Source organism: Lytechinus variegatus, chromosome 6 (assembly GCF_018143015.1).
Source record: "Lytechinus variegatus isolate NC3 chromosome 6, Lvar_3.0, whole genome shotgun sequence".
Taxonomy (NCBI): Eukaryota; Metazoa; Echinodermata; class Echinoidea; order Temnopleuroida; family Toxopneustidae; genus Lytechinus; species Lytechinus variegatus.
The window spans coordinates 14621305-14644205 of record NC_054745.1 but is presented as its reverse complement, the minus strand read 5'-3'; the positions used below and the strand labels follow the sequence as shown (position 1 = coordinate 14644205).

Here is a 22901-nt window from a genome sequence, read left to right as displayed (position 1 = left end):
AGAGCTACCAAGTCTCACGCATTGTGCGTGAGACTCAAGCATTTTGGACTCTTGTTCATCCCCTCAAATCTCTGTCTCACGCAACTATCACAGCCAATCCCCATATACATTGTACACAATGTCTGTGATCTCACTCAGATTCACAGAAAATCTCACGCATAGCTGGTCTTTGAACTTGGCATCTCCGGATAAAACTGAAAGTGTTTTTGAATTCAGTTAATTGATGCAATCTCGCTCCTTTGCCACACCTGGCGGAATGGATTTTCTCTGGTTGAGTGAGAAGAGAGAACTATAAAACCGCGTTTCTCATCGGATATGGATTAAAAAATAGGTGTGTCTCATAGAGATTAAATGAAGATAAAATGGTTCCCAGAATACCAATTTGGAGAGATTTTAACGGTATTTTATCTCATTGATTTTAACATAGATAAAATATTTTGTTTTAACTGAGATAAAATGGATCTCATAATATCACCCCTGCACTTTAGAATTCCGGTTTTGGGGGACACCATAATTCCTACTTTCTCATTTCATTGATTTATAGAATGTTTCAAAATATTATTCGTAGGTTACAACAATTCACCAATGTCTTTGCATTTCGAGGATACCGTACTATCTACATTTCAGCAAATTGGATTAAGAGATTGGGTAGACACCTTTTCCTAGTTTCTTTTACACAGGACCCTTGGTGACCCTTTCTTGTGAAAAAACTATACCCTTTGTCGTTGACTTACCACCTTTAGAATGGTTCGTTTTCAATAGTTCTAATGCCAATTTGTCCAATTACCGACTCGTCTACTATCATTTTGGTCTACCATCGGTTCGTCCACTATCCGCATGGTCTACTTGCCATTTTCTCCACTCAACATTTCGTCTAAATAACCAGTTGGTCCAATAGCCATTTAGTCCTTATACCATTTGGTCTAATTAGACTAAGTGTTAATTGGGCGAAGTCAACGAAAATGAAATGGATATTAGACCAACTGGTTATGAGAGGAAATAGTCATAGACGAACTGATGATTGGACCAAATGGTTATTGGATCAATTGGTTGTTAGACGCAATGTTGATGGACAGAATGGCATTAGACTAAATGAAGGAAGACCATGTGGCAGTGGATGAAATGGCAACCTAACATAATTTTCCTGGTATCGCATCGCAATTTGCTAAATATTTTTAAAGACTGCTACATAAAGAGTCTTTTGTGTTGCAGATGGTTCACACAGAATTGTATGGAACAAAATACACATCAGGGGGGTGTTTCACAAAGATTTAAGTATGACTTAAGAGTCACACTTAAATGCCGAGTTGCGTACGGTATGAAAGGCTTGACCGCATTGGTCAGTTCGTGCCATGAGGACGCGCACTACTGCGTATTGATCAATAAGATTGCGTGTTGCATATCATGTACGCGTCGACATCTAAGTGCGACTTAAGTCATACTTAAATCTTTGTGAAACACCCCCCCCCCTGTTCTCTTGTGACCAAAAATGCTTACCAAATTTGGGAAGCAAAACTATTATTCCCTGGAGCAGGTTTTAAAGAAAAATACCAGTTGTGGTAGTGATCTCAAAATGAGTTCTAACAGAATCCAATAAAATTATCACCAAAGTGTTTGTAAGTATAAATAAAATATATGTGCCATAATGGTTCTGGAAGAATATGTGTAATTGCTGAGAAAATAAGCAAAACAAGCATGGAATTACATCAAATGTCACACATTTTTCAAAGAATATTGATACACTGTCCCACATGTGTTTTTCCGTGTTAGTACCAGATTATTGATTTTGGGCCAAGGTTTTATTATTTTATAAAGAAAAGTTTGCATAACTGTACCAGATCTAGCTGTATGATAACATTTGACAATTAACCTTGATTTAAAAGACTCTCATGAAATATTTTTTTTGCTGCAACTAATGTCTTTTACCTGTAATCAAACACACACCTAGGGCCCCTATACTAATCTCAGATGATGTAGGCAAATAAGCTTAATGCTATTTGCATTACCTTGCATTGTTTAGCCTGGGATTTAAGTGTGAGGAGGGTTGTATGATAACAGTCAACATTTTGGAAGTTTCAATAATGTATTTTGCTTCTTTCAACCTTGAAATCTTGGGCCTGGGTGGTGTTTTCATAAAGCTATTTGTAAAGTTACAACTGGAACCTCTTCTTAGGCACTAAATAAGTTACATAGGGATATTACATAGCACAAGAAATGGTCACCAGTCAAGCGTAAAGTCATTTGTAACTTACAAACTTTATGAAACGGGGCCCCTGCGCTCTGAAGTCCAGTTTAATTTAGGCCATGGTGTAACTCTGTGTGCCAGTTATGGAAAGCCGAATGTGTCAAAAATATTAACATTGAATCTGTTTTACATTAATTGTACTCTTCCAATATGTTACTGTGTTGAAGGAACTAATTCAGTTATTATTCTCTGACATACATTAGTGTAGTAGGTTTCACGGTACACCATGTATCTTTCTTGGGCAAGTGTCGGTCCTGAGAAGGACCACCCAATCTCAACGTTTCGACAAGTGTGTTCTTGTCGTCATCATTTCTCTGACAGTTATGCAAGATGTGAGTAACATTATGAGCCAAGTATTCAAACCTGTGCTGTTAGAGATTTGTGTCACAACTGGCTTTCCATAGTTAAACCACAAGTTTAGACTCATGCTATTTTCCTGGGAACCCTCTGTTTATGACAATTTTTCCTTTTGTTGTATAAAGAAGAAATTTATCTCTGAAATCCATTGATCAATAGAACTGAGGACCATTTCATCGACATTTTTGACTGACAAATAAAATTGTCATTGTCAGATCCGACAATCATTCTTTGATTTCGATTGGTTGAGCCTGAGAGGCACTGTCGGATAAATGGAACTTGTCAGATAAAGTATCGGACATGTCCTTTCATGAAACGCTCCCCAGTTTTACCTCTAAAAAGTCCTCAAAATGTATCGCTAACTGCTCTTTTTTTAGAAGTCCAAATAGTTTCATCTAATTGGAGATTGATGTAATTCCGAACGTCGTACTGAAAATCTTATGCGTTCGGTGTATGTTGCTATGTACATTCTAGCTATGTAAATGTGTATCTTGTTTTTGAATCGTGAAATAAATGCCTTTTTTTCTCTTGAATAAAATCTGGTATTTTCTGGAAATTTCTTCTTTAATTCATCCTCTGTTCATCCTTGTCTGCTGCATTTTTTTGTTTCATTTTTAAATTTCATTCTAGTTATCGTTTCGACAAGATTTACTTACCGTATGGGCACTAGTATTCAACCCAGCATAATTCAAAGATTTTGACATATTTCCCAAAATAGTTAGAAATAGGGTAATTATCTTAATTTTATACCTTTGTTATTTCCAGGGTAATCTGTTGTCGGTATTTTCTTTATCAATCTGTCAACTGTATCCGCGGAGGATCGAATTATGCGGCGATGGCCTTTTGCACTGAATTGCACTAGTATTCAACCTAGTGAGGATAGATAGCAAATCTCATAAGGGTTTAGATTGCTAAATTAGATCTATATAAGTCTCTGGCTTTGATTAATTCTCTGTTTGATCTCATCTCAAATGGTCTAGTCCATAGTCGGATGGGACAAGGGCAGGTTGAGAGACAGGGCCATCTTTCATTGCTAGGTTGAATACTAGTGCCAAAAACCGTCGCCGTATAATTCGATCGCCGCGCACACAGTCGACTGATTGACGAAAAAAATAATGGAAAAAGAATAACCAGCATTTGCTCTTGGAAATAAGATGGGTCTGAAATTCAGGTTAATTCTATATTTCTATATATTTGAGGAAACTCTCCAAACGGGTTGAATACTAGTGCCCTTACGGTACTCAACTTTTGTTTACCACAGTACAGTAATACAATGAACCAATTATTATCAATTCAAATATATCTATTTTATTTACAAATTTACCCTACAATTTTAAATAATCAACAGAAGTACGAAATAAACACTATAGTCATGAAGTTAGGCAATAAATTAAATAATTTTCCCTGCCAGCATAATTAAAACACACAACATATCTTATATTCTGGACAATATTGATGGTATAATCTGATAAAAATTTTCAAATCCAGAGTCCTTATAAATCAATCCGATATAATGTATAAAATAAAAGCAATCTTAAGTACAGTCTAGTTACATGTCCAATTCATTTTGGTAAGAATGTTATACATCAGCATGACAGATGATTTCGCCATTATAAGATTCATTGAGTAACTGATATTTTCATTATTAGCTATTTGACGTGATCCTTTTTAAAGGTCAAGTCCAACTCAGAAAAATGTTGATTTGAATAGAGAAAAATCTGACAAGCATAATGTTGAAAATTTGGTCAAAATTAAATGTAAAACAAGAAAGTTATGACATTTTAAAGTATTGCTTATTTTCACAAAATAGTTATGATAATCGATGTCCCTCATTTCTTTTGTTTTTTATTGTTTGAATTATACAATATTTCAATTTTTACAGATTTGACAGTAAGGTCCAACTTGACTGAACCATAAAATGTTAAACAATGGTAATCCACATAGTTCCAATTTTTTCTCAGGACAATGAGGAGAAAATTTGAATATTTCAAATTTCATATAATAAAATACAAAAAAAATAGTGATGTTATTGCTGGTTTTGCGATGCAGGTCACATATGTATATCTTTGCTTTTTCATTTAACATTTTATAAACATTATGTCTGATGCGGAAGACTACAAGAAATGGCTGCGAGGTGAAAGCTTCGCAGCCACTTTTCTTAGTCTCCTGCATAAGACGTATAATAGGATGGAAACTAAGAGACAATCAAACTGCAGCTTCCACCAAGATTATACTGGGCTACTCAGTTTGACCCGTTCAGCTTAGGAGGCCCGAATCTGGAGCAGATGTGGCGATGAGCTTCTGGATCTCTTTGAAGTTTGGATGAGCAGCGTCCTTGACCATTTCGAGGATGATGGACTCGCTGGTAGTGATGAAAGCTCCACAGTTCCGCAGCCTTTCAATGGCATACATCCTAATGAAAAGGATGAATGATAAAATAGGAACGGTATTAATTGAATTTCCACAGTCTCACAATAGCATACTGTTACATCTTGACAACATGACAAAAATTTTGCGATTAAGAGCAGTATACCCCAAGTTTCCCTTATCATCAAATCTCTTCTCAAAACAAGCATGAAATTTAAGTATAGAAACACCTGTTTCTTGACCTCGGTCCGAAGATAATACACCCCAGCATCAACGGTCACAGCAGGGGGCCACACACGATGGATTGCATTCTGTTGAGTGCATGGAGTTCCATGTATACACGCGTTGATAGAAACTTTTTTCTTCCTTTCTTTCTTTCTTTTTTCTTTCTTTCTTTCTCTCTCTCTTCCTTCCTTCCTTTCGTTAAGACTGTATCGTTGCGCGAGTGAACGGCATGCATCCCATATTTTCTTGCTGTACGGACAGAAACTAGATGGGATGCATCGCGGTCCTTGCATGCTAAGCATACCGTAATTTTTATTCTGCATACTTTCCTTATTTCGAGGTCGATTTTCTTCGTTCGAAATTGAAAATGGACTAGTATTGGATGTCTGAATGTAATATGCCTTTGAAAACGTGATTAATATCGAATACAATAATTTCATTCCGAAGATCCTTCTACAGGCAGACAAGTCTTACATAATAGCACAGCTGTTGTTTATCATTTCGTCCTTGGCTCAACGCTCGTTTAGCTGGCCCGTGGTGGTGAAATCGAGACAAGGGGATTACCTGGCCAAGATGGGTTTATCAGGGTTGGAAAAGTTGTTTGAGATTTGCAAACGCAAAACGGGGTATGCGACCGCAGTTTGCAGTCCGAAGTGAGGTCGAGAATCAAACGGGAAATTTTCGTAATGAATAGTGATTGGATGACATCAATGTTCCCCTCATCTGCATATTCATAAATAAACTAAGGGGGTGTTTCACAAAGATTTAAGAATGACTTGGGTCGCACTTGAATGCCGATGCATACATGATATGCAACACGCAACCTTATGGATAGATACGCAGTAGAGCTCGTCCTCATGACACGATCTAACCAATGCGGTCAAACCTTTTATACTGTACGCAACTCAGTTTTTCGACTCTAAGTCATACTTAAATCTTTGTGGAACACCCCCTGTTTTGTGAAATTAAGAAAAGCTGGAAAAACCTCATTCTGCCAATAGTATCAGATTTTGATGAAATTTTCAGTGTTAAACTAGTTTTCTCTTTCCATTAAATTCAACATTCTACTGGGGTGAACTTGACCTTTATTAGAATGACTGATTGATACTTACAGACATTTTTCCTCATTTGTGATGTGTCTTTTCTTGTACTTCTCTTTAATTTTTTGTTTTTGCTCTTTTCTAAGCACCTTGGGCATTCAATCCAAATGGAAAAGATGGTATATAAATCCTACGTATTATCATTATTACTTACCTATCCACCAGAGACCTTGAAGAGCAAGCATCGGCAATGACATGAACTTCATAACCTTTGGCTAAAAGGTCAAGGGTCGTTTGCTGGACACAGACCTGTGTCTCGATTCCACAGAGAACTACAGACTTGGTTTCATTTTTCTGTCAGAATAAAATAAAACCAGGGGGGTGTTTCACAAAGAATATTAAGCCTGTGTATAGCTTTGGTAAAAGGTCAATAATGTGATTGATAATCGAATATCATCTGACAGTCTAACTAAAGCGTAGAGACCGTTAGATATTTTTCCAACTGCACTTCTCTGAGAAAATTTCAAATATTCAAATCTTGGATATATAGCGCCCTCTCTCGGCGATGCTTGTTTTAAATTAAAAAAATGGGCATTCAAGCACTTATCTTATAAATTTAGTGATTAGATATCCAAAAGTTACAAAGAACATATCTTGAAAGTTTCAGCCCATTTCATGATTTGGAATAGGATTTAAATGAAAGACAAAAACACACAGATATTTTAATTTGATCGGGTGACCCGATCAAGTTAAATTTCCATGTAAAATCGCAAAATTTATCCTGTAAAACACATTTTCATTTCATATCCTCCACATCATAACTGTTATAGGGCATATCCATTCATATTAGCTAGCAATGAATTGGAATAGTGATAGGTGCATTTTGGTGGATTTACCAAAACTATACACAAGCTTTAAGAGTCGCAATTAAATGTCTACAGTGTAGTTGCGTGCGGTATAAAAGGCATGGCCGCATTGGTCGGATTATGCCAAGAGGACACACACTACTGCGGAATTATTGATCAATAAGATTGCACGTTGAATATCATGTACGCGTTGGTATTTAATAAGAACGACTTAAATCATACTTAAATTTTTGTGAAACACCCCTCAGGATCAGTTTGGCCAATGCTGACTAAATTAAAGGGGAATGAAACCTTTGGAACAAATAGGCTTGTGTAGAAACAGAAAAATCAAAGAATAAGAATAAAAAAAGTTTGAGAAAAATCGGACAAATAATGAGAAAGTTATGAGCATTTGAATATTGCAATCACTAATGCTATGGAGATCCTCCCATTGGCAATGCGACGAGGATGTGTGATGTCACTGATGAACAACTTTCCCTTTGGTGGACTATAAAATACCCTCAAAATGTCTCTTTTTGCTTTTTCTTATGATGATACAAACTCTTTATCCATGATGTATTCTTAAAAAATATGTATTACATGCCCTCATGAAGAAAGAACACATGATCTATGGATAGATGTAATAAAAGAGGCAATTCAAGTGAAATATATACTAAAGTAATGGGGAGAGTTATTCATAAGTGACATCACACATCTTTGTCGCATTGCCAATTTGCTATCTCCAATTCTCCATAGCATTAGTGATCGCAATATTCAAATGCTCATAACTTTCTCATTATTTGTCCGATTTTTCTCAAACTTTTGTTGATCTGTTTCTTTGATTTTTCTGTTTTCACACAAGCTATCTTGTTCCAATGGTTTCATTCTCCTTTAACTATTCCCAGAGGCAGAGGAGTAACATGACATGTACATGTACACCTTGTGCAATCTCAGTGAAACTTTCAAGCTGTCCAGAAAAAAAAATGGTGTTTCTTGTTTCAGGTGGCTGGTCACAAATAATAGCTGAATAAACATTTCTTTTATCTATATTACTGATGCACATTTTAATTTGATATATATTTTTGTACTGTGAATCTGAATAATTTGTAATTTCACTGGCATTGTGTAAAAATGTACAATTCAGTCTGCCACTGCCAATCATGTTTTGCTTGCGATAAAATTGAATTGAAATAAAATTGATCCCATTGGCCCTACAGCCATTCACATAGTAAAAACTATAACCCCATGTATATAAGCCAGTTCGTAGTTGCTTTCTGCGCATGATCAAAAGATTCTACGCATGATCAGAGGAAGATCATTTGTACTGAAGTGACATGGTGGTTTAAAATCTAATGAGATAAGCACCAACTTTGATGTCTTGATTATGCTTATATTCTTTTGAATTGTGGTTTTCATTTACATCCACAAAAAACAACAATGCGTCCTTGAACGACTGGTATTCACAGTTTGCTAAGTATACATTGTACAACATGCTATGATTTGCATTCAAAGTGGGAATGCAACAGATACCTTCATAAAGTGTTCATTGGTGTGCTATATTCTAGTCACCTGGTCTATTCAATTTCTTCATCCTGCTATGTAAGGCAAGCTTATGTAATATCTTGCTTTGAAATCTGCCTATCATAATGAACGAAATGAAAGGTCATTTGACCAAAATTGTCCCTGAAGTAACTACCAACTGGTCTATTACCTTGAGTTTTTCTTCTACTTCAGGTAGAACCATCGTGAAGCATGTCTTGGGATAAATATCAACCTCATCACGGTCGATACCAAGCTCCTTAACAGTTGGTCCAAGACCTACAAGAAAAAATAGACAATTAGTGCTCGCTCATTTCGGGGGGGGGGGGGGTAAGCAGAGAAGCTTCAGTCTCTGTACATTAGTTGTTCAGCTGAACTTCCTTGGCTACACTCACCAGTACATATGTCTCTGGGGATGTCAGGTAGTAACATGCCTGAAATTGCCTAATTTCCCCAGAGAGGACTTATTCCTGTCTACCAAAATACTAGACGGGAATAACCATCTTTTCTGGGGATTTATTGAACAATTTCTGACATTTTACTATTTATCACCAGACTCATTCCATATGCCAATTCACCCGATGAAAGTGCAATTTTGCACCCGACCCTCTCGGAATTCGTTGTAAATTGGTACACATAAAATTCACCATGGCCCAAGCACAAAACAAAAAAAAATTAGTCAAATCGGTCTGTCGGTTCTCGCGCTACAGCCCGCCCTTTTCTCCTTGTTTTGACAAAAATGGGCGTGACCTTCAACTTTCAATGGCCATTGCATCGTAACATGTTGACCAATTTTCACGAAACTGGTACCATTTAATAGGAAATTCGGAGAGGAATCCAAAACATGCATCAAATATTGTATTGGAGCGATTTATAAGGTCGTGACCCTTGACCTTTACTTTGACCTTGAATTTGACCCCCGGACAAATAATTTTTTTACTTGATTTTCGTGTATGTTAATCATTTGTATGATATTGACAAAATATGTTAAAACCAATGATGATATTTTATTTCTTCACCTTTTAAAACTCTTCCAAAGATACCATTAAATTTCACTCTAGTCCCACATACTGATATTCGTGTTAGTAAAGTGTTCACCAGTTACATGATTTCTTCCAATCTTTAAGTCACAGTATGTAAACACATGATAAGAAATTAAGCTCATCAGTTCACAAATGAAACATTAAACATTTATGCTCATGAATAGGTACTATCTGTTTAAAGGCATTTTGATGTTCAGCAATATATATCATATATATATATTAGGGGAGTCCTAAATAAGCATATACTCATAATTTGATGATAAAAGTAAACACTTTACTAACAAGAATATATATATATATATATATATATATATATACATATATGATACATGTATATATTGATGAACATCAAAATGCCTAAAAAGATACCTATTCACGAGCATAAATGTTTAATGTTTCATTTGTGAACTGATGAGCTTAATTTCTTTTCATGTGTTTGCATACTGTGACTTAAGATTGGAAGAAATCATGTAACTTGTGAACACTTTACTAACATGAATATCAGTATGTGGGACTAGAGTGAAATTTCATGGTATCTTTGGAAGAGTTTTAAAAGGTGAAGAAATAAAATATCATCATTGGTTTTAACATATTTTGTCAATATCATACAAATAATTAACATACACGAAAATCAAGTAAAAAAATTATTTGTCCGGGGGTCAAATTCAAGGTCAAAGTAAAGGTCAAGGGTCACGACCTTATAAATTGCTCCAATACATTATTTGATGCATGTTTTGGATTCCTCTCTGAATTTCCTATTAAATGGTACCAGTTTCGTGAAAATTGGTCAACACGTTACGACGCAATGGCCATTGAAAGTTGAAGGTCACGCCCATTTTTGTCAAAACAAGGAGAAAAGGGCGGGCCATAGCACGAGAACCGACGGACCGATTTGACTAATTTTTTTTGTTTTGTGCGTGGGCCATGGTGAATTTTATGTGTACCAATTTACAACGAATTCTGAGACGGTCGGGTGCAACCACTGGGTGAATCCAGATGGAATGACCCATAATCCCCATTCACTGACGGTAGTGGGTTAGTGCCAGCCTGCATGTGTAATCAGGTCAGCAATTCGGAGGACGGGTTTTGTCCAGATTTTATTTTTTTGAACTCTAAATGACATTAAATTATCTTGAACGAAGGCCCACTATTTTTTGTAAGACTTTAATCTTTCTTTTGATACTTATATGTATGGGTGACTGGAGCCAACGCAGTTCAGCGGATCAACCAAAATACAGAGACTGAAGCTTTTGGTCTATCAAAATACCAGCTCACATTTCAACCAAACCCAGTGAAATCCATATTAAATCTAATTAATTTTATAAGACCTTGAGGAATGCAGGCAGAAAAGAATTGTACTGGTATATATCCTTTCTATGGGAAACCACATCAATTAAAGTGAGCTCCATTCTGACTCAAGCTCTTTAGCTGTCAATAGAAATGATCAGTGGCGTAACTACATGTAGGGGGCACGTGCCCCCCCAATCGGCTGGCCCCCCCCCAAAAAAAAAAAAAACGGGGAAAAGGAGAAAAAGAGGGAAAAAGGAAGAGAAACGTAGTGGGGGAAAGAAGAAATTGTTGTTTATCATAATGTTATATTATATTATGTTATATAACATCATAAGAAGCATTTTTTCACAACTTTATGAAACATTACATGTTTTTGCTTAATTGTGTCTTCATTGTTCCTGGTGCTCGCATATACTTTTTAACGAGATATATAGACCTGCTGTACTAAAGCCTCCCGTTTTCAAATCAATATACAACAAAATAATATATTTCCTCGCAATTAGAGTTATTATTGTTTTAAGTAGTGATATATTCTTCTTTTTCATGACTACTGAAAGTTATTGCCCTATTTTAAGGTCTTAATATAAAACATTTCCTGTCCGTGCTAACGTTCGCATTAGTGGATTGGTGAGATTTCTGCTCTTCATGAACTCCTAAAATCAGTCCTTAAAATGTCAATTTTTCTGATCTGAATATCAAAAAAATTTAGCTCGCGCTTCGCGCTCGCATCATTTGGTTAGTGAAATACGTGGGGTCTTAGTGAATTCCTACAAACAAGCCTTGGAATGCCCCTCTTCATGTCTGAATTTCCTAGATTTTCAGCTCGCGCTTTGCGCTCGCAGTATTTCATTAGTGAGATGCGTATAATAATCATGATTACAATGACTTCAAAAAGTGCTCCATGTGTTTAGATGTAATTCTAACAAAATCAGCAAGCGCTTGGCACTCGCATTAGATGGTGAGATATGTATACTCTGACTTAATGGATTCGTAACTCTAGTCCTTAAAATATCCATGTTTGTGGTAAATATATACAAAAATTTCAGCTCGCGCTTCGCGCTCGCATCAATTGGTTAGTCAAATACGTAGGGTCTTAGAGAATTCCAACAAACAACCCTTAGAATGCCCCTCTTCAGGTCTATATTTTCTCCATTTTCAGCTCGCGCATTTGCACTTGCAGTATTTGATTAGTAAGATGCGTATGATAATCATGATTACATGACTACAAAAGGTGCTTCATGACTTTGTTTAGATGTAATTCTAACAAAATCAGCAAAGGATGGCAATAGCATTAGATGACTATGGTGAGATATTTATACTCTTAATGGATTCTAAAATATAATCCTTAAAATTTCCTTGTTTAGGGTCAGTATGGTAGTGGATTGTATTACCGAACACTTTCAATGAATTTGATCATATCAAACACATTATTCCAATAAAATTCACCAAACTTTCACCATAAATACACAAATACCTACAAAATATAAATATGCAGAAATTTTGCCGAAATTGTTTTTCATTTTAACGACATCAGCTTCCAATCAGACCCCTCTTCGCAAGTGAAATATTTTGGTCACTTGAAAAAGGTATCGTATTACCGAACGTGTGTTTTCTATGGGAAAAGTTGGGAAAACAACAAAGTCACTCATAAGCTATTTTGACCATATTTTATTGTTTTGAGGATATAAAGACTTCGAAATTGTGTTTTTGATAATTTTTCATCATTTTTCTATTCAAGTTCCCTTTGGAAGGAAGTTGCAAAGGTTTGAGCGTATTTGATTATTTTCTGATGCATATGATGCGCACGTTCGGTAATACAAGGCCGGTCGGTAATACAATCACTCACTATATATACAAAAATTTTAGCTTGCGCTTCGCGCTTGCATTGTTTGTTTAGCGAGACAGTTAAATATCATGATTACAAAACAATTCGCTTATAATGTCAATTTTTAGCCCTCAATATCAACAATTTTCAGCTCGCGCTTCGCGCTCGCATTATTTAATCAGCGAGATACATATCCGTTTGATGGCACTGCATGTCCTTAAAATATCTATATTAGGTCAGTATACCTGACAACTGAGCGCGCTCCCTAAGTGACCCGAAATTTTTGCAGGTGCCCCCCCAATGCCGTGACCCACTGTACGCCACTGGAAATGATGGTGGCAGGTCTGCGCACCTAAAATTTTAATTCAATGTTGTCTTGAACCTCAATTTCTCTTTTCAGAGATGATCTGTCCTACATAATATTCAGTTGAAACTGTTAATTCCTCTTTGAATATTTCTATTATAAGCTTGTCAAAAATCTCAGAAAAAATTGATAGAAATATGTGATTTTCTTTGGAATAACCTGGGTCATATCAACCATATTTAACAAAATAAAATGTCTTGTCTGCTTACCCATCATCAGCCCATTCCATAGGCGGCGGAAGCAGGGCCAGGGGGATTGATAACTTTTTTTTGCTTGTCAATGTCTTTACCTGTGTCCATCACAAAATTTCAGGTGGACCCCCCTTAATTTTTTGGCTTCCGCCACCAATGGTCCATTCGCTCACTTTAGTCAGGGATTATTATTAGAAAGGCTGCATTTTGAGGCTATTAAAGCCTAAAATAAATTGGTGAAATTCAATATTTTTTCCAACAAGTTGAGTAATACCTTATGAATATTAACTGAGCAGTAGGACAAGGCCAAGCAAGGGCAAATGCAATATGCTGATGTCGAAAGTGCCACGCCCACGCCCCTAGGCTCATCCAACTTGTCAACTCAGTGAACGCTTTAATTTTTGGCAGTGTATACAGCCACACGCGTGTGTCTTTACCATCCAGCCACACGCGTGTGGTTATATCCAGAACACCTATCTGTGGATACCGCCACACGCCGCCAGTAATAACAGTAAGACGCGTATGTAGGTCTGACCGTCTATATCACGATCAAAATAACCTCATTTCTTCATTTAATTCTTACATTCTAAACCACTCTGATTTCTTTAAATCGTTTCAATTTCATTCTCACCGTCTTCTTTCCTTGCTTTTCTTGTCTTGTTACAAAAGGCCGCCTGTTAAATAGCAAATTTCCACACTTTTTCTACTTGTGTCGATTCTCTACTGACTCTAGGCTATGTGCGTGTACGTGCGTACGTACGAAACTCAGGATTCGTGCATGCTTAACGCTTGGTATGAAAATTATTCGTACCAAACGTAAACGTAACCCAAACTGTGTATGTCTACTGCGCTGCGCTAACCCTGTATGGGTCTGCCACCGTACCGCGAAGGAAGCCAGAATCGACACAAGTAGAAAAAGAGAATTTGCTGTTAAACAGACGACCGTTTGTAACAAGACAAGAAAAGCAAGGAGAGAAGACGGTGAGAATGAAATGATCTAAGGATATCAAAGGGGTTTAGAATGTAAGAATTTAATGAAGAAATGAGGTTATTTTGATCGTGATATAGACGGTCAGACCTACATACGTGTTTTACTGTTATTACTTGCGGCGTGTGGCGGTATCCACAGATAGGTGTTCTGGATATAACCACACGCGTGTGGCTGGATGGTAAAGACACACGCGTGTGGCTGTATACACTGCCTTAATGGTTTATGACTCAGTTTTGTCACGGACAATTATTTAATTGGACTAAATCATTCATAATATGTGTATAATTCTTCCTTCCTTTTCTAAAATATCAAAATGCAATAGGAATGTTTTAAAAATCAAAACGTCTCATCGACATCGTCACATCGAAAATGATCAAGCCTGGCTTCATAATAGGCCTATAAATTTGTTAATTTTTATTTCTGACTCCGACGATGAAAATGTACTCACCTTTCGGATATTGTTCTGTCACAATCACGGGAATATCAAGTATTCTAGCCGCTCGAAACAGTCTTGATGAGACCTCCACGATCTCTGGAAAATACTTAATCGTAGGTCGAAATTTTTCCTGCATGTCACACAGGAAAAGCGACGAATTTCGTAGGACAAGTTTGCCTAGATTTCTGCCCGCCATGACCACCAGCTCAGTCAAAAGTATGCGAATAGCAAGCTGGACTCCGGACCGATCGAACCTAGTTAAGTTCTACGCGAGACTTTCGGGGGGTAATGCTCCTGAGTTTACGCTTGCTTTGATAGGCAATCAATGATGGATTCCTCATCAAGGGATCTTGGATGATTTCATTCTACTTGGAGGGGTGCATAGATAAATAATGTATAAATTTTACTGTATATTAAAAAAATCGATCCCTTTTCACTAAAAAATATATTTTAATACAAATTTGATGTCAATCAAAAAAAGAAAAATAACTATTATTCCGAATTTATAATGATTAAATTTTCCTTCCGAATGAAAACACCCAATCATGTAATCGAAGAGGTTTAAGATGAAGATTGCGTAACATTAAACTCATATGTTGACAATGTGGTCCAGTGCAGTGTCGTTGGCTTCGACGAAACAAACAACCTTAATATTTTGTAAATCTCAAAATGTATTTGCTGTTTTGACTTGTTCATCTTCAGCGTGTTCAGCCAGAATTAAAATGCCATTGTCTCTACGTTATCGGGTGAAAAAGGAATCGAACAAGCCCAGATTAGCAGGGTTTTGTTTCGTGACGCTTGTTTGGATCTTCATCTTTTTTAGTCACCTTCCAGCCACAGCTGCATCCAGCTCCAGCCCCGATGCTCCGGGTGAAAGCTCACCTTCGGTTCCGCTTGACGAGCCAAGAATTCACGGAGATGGAGTTGTTAACGTGATCATAATCGGAGCAACAGGGGATCTTTCGAGGAGATATTTGTGGCAGGGATTTTTCAATCTGGTTAATGGTGGGTACTGGGTAGTAATTCTCCCATGGATCTGTTGTTGATGTAGGGACCGGGCCTAGCCACCCGGGGGGGGGGGGGGGGGGCACGCAACCAAAAAAGTGGTATGGCCTATATGGGTGTGCCGCGGGCGAGACAAAAAACGGGGGCCTTGGTCTTGGAGCGGGCTTATTGTAAAAAGGAGGGTCCTCGGAACGGGCTTCGGAACTACAAATGTTTGTGAAAATGGGGTCCTTGGAACAGATTGCCAGCGTGTGAGTGCGTATGCATCCCTATGGAACGGGCATGCATGATGATATGCAGCTAGCGCGGCCACCGGCGGGTGCGCTCGAGCAGAAGTGATGGTCGGACAGCGCTCTACGGCCGCTTTTCACCAAAATTGCAGCTCATTTTAGCAGATCAATGCGACCGGAACGGCGTAACAAAAAATATGCAAAGCTTTGGAGCAGATTTAATTCTTTCTTCTTTTTTCTCGATAAGAAGAAAATGCTATGCTATGGAGCGGATTTCTTTTTCTCAATAAGACAAAAATGCTATGCCTTGAAACAGAAATTTGAGTGTAAAAATGGGGGTCCCCTCTGCGGCACATACCCACTAGGCCACTATGCATTATGCACTGAGTGTTCCCCCCGGGGGGCCCAGTTCAGATTCAGCACATGCCCCAAATTACAGTCACTGCACTCTGCAGTAGTCTAGATCTAACGTTAGATGGTGACAGTGTCTGAAACTGATTTTGTTGAGGTGTGACTCATAAGGGTGATCTGAGAGTGAGACTGATAATAGGTCACATTTTGAAATAGTATTCATGTTGTATACTTTACTCTCAATTTATTTTATTTTAAGAATTCTTGTTGACGATCATTAATATGATTTTTTTTCAGATCCAAAATTCTAAATGAAGCATAACAAAAAAATTTTACCTGTAACTTGTTACTTTCACTCTTTATCGAAGTGGAAATGTGAACATGCTAATTTTGCTCTATATTGGAATGGCTATATGTGTCACTCTTCATAAACCATGATCAATTTCATGGAAATGAATTAATCAATATTTCTCTTTGTTTATGTGGCATCTTCAGAAGAGAAAGACCAGAAATTCCACTTTTACGCTGGATCACGGATTGGAACAGATGAAGGGGAACGGGAGATGAAACGTATCTTAGAACAGAATGTATCATGTAGCAGAGTCCCTGCCTCGGTTGCCATGACAGCAGAAGAATGTGAGGTAAATGATGTGATCATGAATTCATGATCTTGATTTTTAAAATGAAATATACATATCTGTCATCTCAATCAACAAGCTAAGTTCATCCTAGACAGCTGGCAGCCGTCTGTTTCTAGGAGTTTTTTAATTTTAATTTTTTTTGATATCTCCTCATACACAGATGGTTCGCTATCATGCAGCCACTATTAGGGGACTTACAATGAGAAATCCCCCCATCGGGGCTCTTCAATTTTTGTCTTTAATGAACCAAATTTTGAAAATTAACGCGACCAAAATGCAAATTAATATTCCCTCTTGGCATTAATTGCCAAAAACGGGGGGAAAAAATCAGGTTGAATAGAAGAAAAACAGTGACTTACCTCAGTCAGCTGTTGTGCAACTTACCTCCCTGTTTTATCTGAACTTAGTACATAGTCATAAACATATGACCATTGAGTCCCCTGTACAGATTGCGCTAGAACTTCGGTCTCTGTATTTGGTGAGTGAAGCCAACGCAGTTCAACGGAACAACCAACAAAACAGAGACCGAAGCTTTTGGTCTAAGTTCATCCTAGAAGTTTCTTTTCTCAAATCTGTCATGATGCCAAATTTAAGTTGAATGAATTTATTATTTGTATCATCAATTTCATTATTTTATATAACCCATCTAATGGAACAGGATGAACTTTGGACAGCTTTGATGATGTTTTAGTTTTCAGACATAAATTTTTCTCATATGTCAGCCACAAGATTGTAATGCATATTTTCCTCCAATTATTGAATATTGATTACGATAGAGAGCGAGAGCGGTCTACAGAGATTCTGTCACTTATCATATGCTGAAAAAGACTGATGACTATGAGAAGCTATGCAACAATATCCATCGCAAGATGCAATCTGTGAGACTAGAGGAGGTCGGTAGGATGTTCTACTTTGCTGTCCCTGCGTTTGCCTATGCTGGAATAGCAGAAAACATTAATAAAGGTATTCTTTAATTGCTGGGATTTTTTTTTTGGGGGGGGGTCATACTTGTTTTTTTGGTCAGTCATCCAGGTTTTAAATCCAACCTAGTCCCCAATTACATTTGAGTTGACTATATAAATTTTACTAATATTTTTTTATCACTGATCAAGTTAGAACTGAACCAAACAGCAAATAGAGTCAAAGGTGTTATTAGTCATGGATATAGAATTGATGGCAATTTTTTCTACTACCGGTAGTTAGGATGATGAACTGTAGATTGAATTGTGTTTTTGAATCTTGATGTTCATGAAGTGCTGAATAACGAGTTTAAGACATTTTTGGAACAAAATCTGGTTTGATGTGAGATCAAATAGCAAAAACATTGCTTTTTAGATTTAATAAATCTTGTCACATTGTTTTATGTTTTTTCTTTTGTTCTAATAGTGTGCCGTCCAACAGGCAAGGCCTGGCTTAGAGCCGTCTTGGAGAAACCATTTGGCCATGACACAGCGTCGGCTAAAAAACTGTCTAGCGCCCTCAAGGAACATTTAGCAGAGAATGAAATCTACAGGATAGATCATTATCTTGGAAAGACAGGTTTGTTTAGTTGTTTTTGTGCTTTGTTGTAGTTAAGAAACAACAATCAAAAATTATCTGTAAAGTTTAAAAACTACCTGAATGTCATGTTTTCTTTGGGGGACGAGGAGTTGATGGGGTAGGGAGAGGGGGGGGGGTCATTACAGCTTTTATGATTTTAAGTGAGATTAAATTGATTTCTATGACATTTGATTGGGTGATTATACTGATATTCTCTATAATATTTATTCAAGGAACTTTTTCCAATTCAATTCTATTAGGAACAATAGATTCAAATCTGTTTTCCTCAGGAGAAATTTGACATAAAGAGGTGTACAGCATTGGAAAACTACATGGGGGCTTGGGGTGATTTTGGCTCTGAAATGCTCAAGAGAGCCCTAGAAAAATTTCCATTTTACTGCAATGTTGTGGCTTGGTCAGTAGGTTCAGGAAAGGTTCCCTTGAAAGAAGAAAAAAAAAGATTTTGCCTGATACCATGGGCATCAGCACAGAGGATAATCCTTTGTTAGTGGGGAACATCTATTGTTGCGACCCCCCCCCAAAACAAAAAACAAAATGTAATCCTCTGCGCTTAAAATGCTCATGCCTGATACTGCACATATTTTGCAGAATCTTCTTTAAAAATAAATAACTTCATTTTGGCTGAACGCTCTACTAATGGAAGGTGCAAGAGGGGAATTAATCTGTATCTAATTTAAATGTATTTTGTTGTTGTAACACAGGTGTGCAGAGTATCCTACCATTCAGATCTCTCAACCAGAAAACATTTGGAGAAATATGGAACAGTGAAAACGTTGAGAGGGTGGAAATAGTGATGAAGGAATCACTTGATTCTAAAGGTAAGATGGAATATGGATTATAGATTGGATGGTGGATAGTTAGCAAGGGAGAATTGTTTGAATGTCTGATAATACAAGGGAATTTAATGATAATCATGATAATAATAATGATGACAATAATGATTATATTAATGATTATAATACATGTTTTATTAGTAAAATAATGATGATTATATTGATAGTGATGTTGTTTTTTTGTGGTATTGAATATTAACACTTGTATCATGTTTTCTTCTCTCTAAATTATGTTTATGTAGGACGTATTTACTTCTACGACAAATACGGTGTAATGAGAGATGTGATGCAAAATCACCTGACCGAGATCATGGCCTTGGTTGCCATGGAAATTCCAACTAATCTCAGCAGTATCCATGACTACCAGCGAGAGAAGCTTGCCCTACTCAGCCAGGTCGATCATATGACCACGGACCAAGCCGTGATTGGTCAGTATGAGAGCTATGCTGATGAGTGGAGGGAAGAGACAGAGAACGGAGAGGATGAGACGTCAACCGTGCCAACATTCGCGGGCGTTCTGTTCTTTATTTCGAGTCCACGTTGGAAAGGTGTCCCTTTCCTAATGCTGTCTGGTAAAAAGTTGGATAAGAAAGAAACTTATCTTAGAATTGTTTTCAAAAGCTCTCACTTCTGCACCATCACGCCTGATTACACTGAAGGGGACCACGCATGCAGGCCGAAGCAAATCATATTCTTCATTGGGTCTAGAGGTCTTCCAACGGTTGCTGTCAGCAGGTCGCTACCAAAACCACAAGTCCCCAATTCCTGGAGAGTTCTGGAACTTGATCCAGGAGCGGACATCCTTGGGTTGCCAGCTAAAGATTTCAATGCTTATTCGGCTGGGGCAGAGTCCGATGCTTACTCTGTGCTTATCAAGGAATGTTACTATGGAAACAGGGATAAATTCATTGGATCATCAGAGCTTGTGGCTTCCTGGGATATATGGACTCCATTGCTTGCAGTGTTGGAAGATATCCCTCCCCGACGCTACCCTGGTGGTAGAGACTCTGGCCGATGGCTCGACATGGAGATCAAGGGACGAAAGCTCAGGTTTAGCCATGATGTTGATGGGACGTGGAACGTTGAGGACTCCAACCGATACGGAATGCCTTCCACTTCAGGGATTTCCAAGACTTTCCGATCTGGCGCCCTCCACACAGGAAGCAAAGAGGAAACAGTGTCTTTGTTAGCGAAACATCTGCTAATAGCGGCTCGTTCTGCTATCGCCACTCGCGGGGCCTTTCACGTCGCCTTCCCCGGTGGGAGTACTCCAGAGTCGCTCTTCCTGCATCTCTTCCTACGCATGAGGCATAGGTTCCCATGGCGCGAGACACACGTCTGGTTCACGGACGAACGATGCGTCCCGCTCACATCTGAGCATTCCAATTTTAATCAGATCTACTCCAAACTTCTTCAGTACATTCCTATTCCGTACACCAGTCTTCATCCCATGCCTGTTCAGCTCACAAATGGCTTATGCAGCACAGAGGATGGCGGACCTGACCTGTACGCGTCTGAAATAAAGCGACTTGTTCCCGACCAGCGATTCGATTTCGTCGTGTTGGGGGTCGGCGAGGACGGCCATGTCGCTTCCCTTTTCCCTTACAACGATGCCATGTTTGGTAAAACAAATAATGTACTGCTTTCAGAAGGTGCCGTGCAGTCGAGCATACCCCGAAGAATGACGCTTGGCTTTTCCGCAATCAACAATTCCAGGAATATAGGTGTCCTGATCATTGGTGATAGAAAACACAAAATAGTCGATAGATTAAAACAAACTCATTTCACAGATGCTAGTGAATTACCAGTGCTTGCGGTCATCCCTAATAATGGGACCCTTTCTTGGTTCATAGATCATGATGCATTGCTTTAACGACAACTTCTTGTAATTAGTTGATAATCGTTTTTCTTGTTTGCTCTGTTCTTCATAAGAGCATTTAGGTAACTCCGTCCCTCTTTCTCTTTCTCCTCGTGTTTTTCCTATTATTTTTTTGTGGCTCTCAAAGTAATATTTCTACTTTATTTTTTGGTTCCCTCTTACTTGATTATTGTGCATAGTTACCAGGGAAAAAAATATGCGGGGGCTCCGGCGAGTTCTCACCCTAAATGGTCAAAACACTTAAAGGGAAAGTTCACCCTAAAGAAAACTTTGTTGTAAAAATAGCAGAAAAAATAGTAAAAAATATTCGTGAAGGTTTGAGGAAAATCCGTTAATGAGTAAGACAGTTATTAGAGTTCAAAGTTTTGGATTTGTGATGTCATAAACGAGCAGCTGCCCCATGTGTTATGTAATATAAAATGCATGAATTTTAAATTTTGTATGGTTCCTGATGACTTAATTTTGTTTTCTATTCATGATCGGGTGTGAAATGATTTGTCTATTGATATACAAAAGGTACAGTGAAAACCATTTTCAATTTTCTGAGAAAATGACATTTCGTTGATTTTTTACCATTCGCTATGTAGGAATGCTGCTCGCATATGACGTCACAAATCAAATAATTGAAATTGTAACTTTTTGATTAATTGATGTATTTTTCTCAAACCTTCGGCAATATTTTTTATTATTTTTTCTGCTATTTTTACAATAAACTTTTTGTCAGGGTGAACTTCCCCTTTAAAAAGGGAGCCTTGGAAATTCCCATTCCTTGCAATGTTAGGCCTTGGACCTACTGCAGTAGTAGCTCCATGGTTAACCTTATCCTATGTTGCAGATTTAGGCAGTCATGAAAAGTATTCCTCAAAAATATAAAATTAATGTTTCGCCTGGTATAGCCACATGTGTGTATAAGATGATTGATTACACCATACCCTACCAACAAACAAAATTGATAAATAATAGTAATAGATGAATTAATGATAAAATAATTTTCATTTTGATATTGAATACTGCCTGTAACATTTAATAAGTCACTTTTCTGATATTTTTTGCCAGTAGAATTATTACATCTTTCAGTACTTCATATATATGAATAATTCTATTGTGATGTTGGTACCATGGTGGGTAGCTATTATGATAATGATGCAATGATGGTGCTGTTCGTAAACTCATGGGCCCGTATTCTCAAGTTGTGTTTAACTTAAACTCAGGTTTAAAGTTGTGGTTTAAGTATGGATAGCCAATTGTTACATAATCACTAACAGTAGAGACATCAAACTTCAGCTCATTCGGCTCTCAAATCATTTATAATTGTGTAGGAAGTATATATAAATGATTGTCTTCACCATCGTGAATCCGGAGAGTGCACAGTAAACATAAAACATACAGCTTAATAAAAATTTTGATACTTTTGGCTTTCCATACTTAAACCACAACTTTAAACCTGAGTTTAAATTAAACTCGACTTCAGAATACGGGCCATGGTTTACTATTAGTCTGCAGGTGCAGACCCTGATTGAAACTTTGATTAAGAATTGGGTCTTCACACAAGACTACCACATATAAAACATGCAATTTTAATGAGGTCCTTCTGTATACAAGTTACTGTTTGTAGGCTACTCATTCAGACCGCTTAGGTCGAGT

The 22901-nt window shown here is 37.5% G+C and overlaps 2 protein-coding genes across 2 annotated transcripts; one reads left to right on the top strand and one right to left on the bottom strand.

The window, feature by feature from the left end:
- Positions 1-4686: 4686 nt before the first annotated feature.
- On the bottom strand, positions 4687-15142 carry LOC121417058 (isochorismatase domain-containing protein 2-like). The gene is made up of 4 exons (XM_041610619.1): positions 14771-15142; positions 8791-8897; positions 6449-6588; positions 4687-5015 (listed from the first exon to the last, which is right to left on the bottom strand). The coding sequence occupies exons 1-4, from the start codon at positions 14952-14954 to the stop codon at positions 4859-4861; spliced, it is 588 nt and encodes a 195-aa protein (XP_041466553.1). The 5' UTR covers positions 14955-15142; the 3' UTR covers positions 4687-4858.
- Positions 15143-15265: 123 nt separating this feature from the next.
- Positions 15266-21556, top strand: LOC121417057 (GDH/6PGL endoplasmic bifunctional protein-like). The gene is made up of 6 exons (XM_041610618.1): positions 15266-15763; positions 16840-16985; positions 17762-17948; positions 18372-18524; positions 19247-19363; positions 19621-21556. Exons 1-6 carry the CDS (start codon positions 15352-15354, stop codon positions 21249-21251), a joined length of 2646 nt encoding a protein of 881 aa, XP_041466552.1. The 5' UTR covers positions 15266-15351; the 3' UTR covers positions 21252-21556.
- The last annotated feature ends 1345 nt before the right edge of the window (positions 21557-22901 follow it).

What these genes read in the sequence shown, in the direction of transcription:
- LOC121417057 (XM_041610618.1), top strand. Translation starts at nt 15,352, where the DNA reads ATGTTGACAATGTGGTCCAGTGCAGTGTCGTTGGCTTCGACGAAACAA. An exon ending in ATTTTTCAATCTGGTTAATG is followed by an intron (nt 15,764 to 16,839) that starts GTGGGTACTGGG and finishes TGGCATCTTCAG; the next exon opens with AAGAGAAAGACCAGAAATTC. An exon ending in TCATTATCTTGGAAAGACAG is followed by an intron (nt 18,525 to 19,246) that starts GTTTGTTTAGTT and finishes GTTGTAACACAG; the next exon opens with GTGTGCAGAGTATCCTACCA.
- LOC121417058 (XM_041610619.1), bottom strand. Translation starts at nt 14,954, where the DNA reads ATGGCGGGCAGAAATCTAGGCAAACTTGTCCTACGAAATTCGTCGCTT. An exon ending in GACAGAACAATATCCGAAAG is followed by an intron (nt 8,898 to 14,770) that starts GTGAGTACATTT and finishes TTTTTCTTGTAG; the next exon opens with GTCTTGGACCAACTGTTAAG. An exon ending in AAGTAGAAGAAAAACTCAAG is followed by an intron (nt 6,589 to 8,790) that starts GTAATAGACCAG and finishes TTATTCTGACAG; the next exon opens with AAAAATGAAACCAAGTCTGT.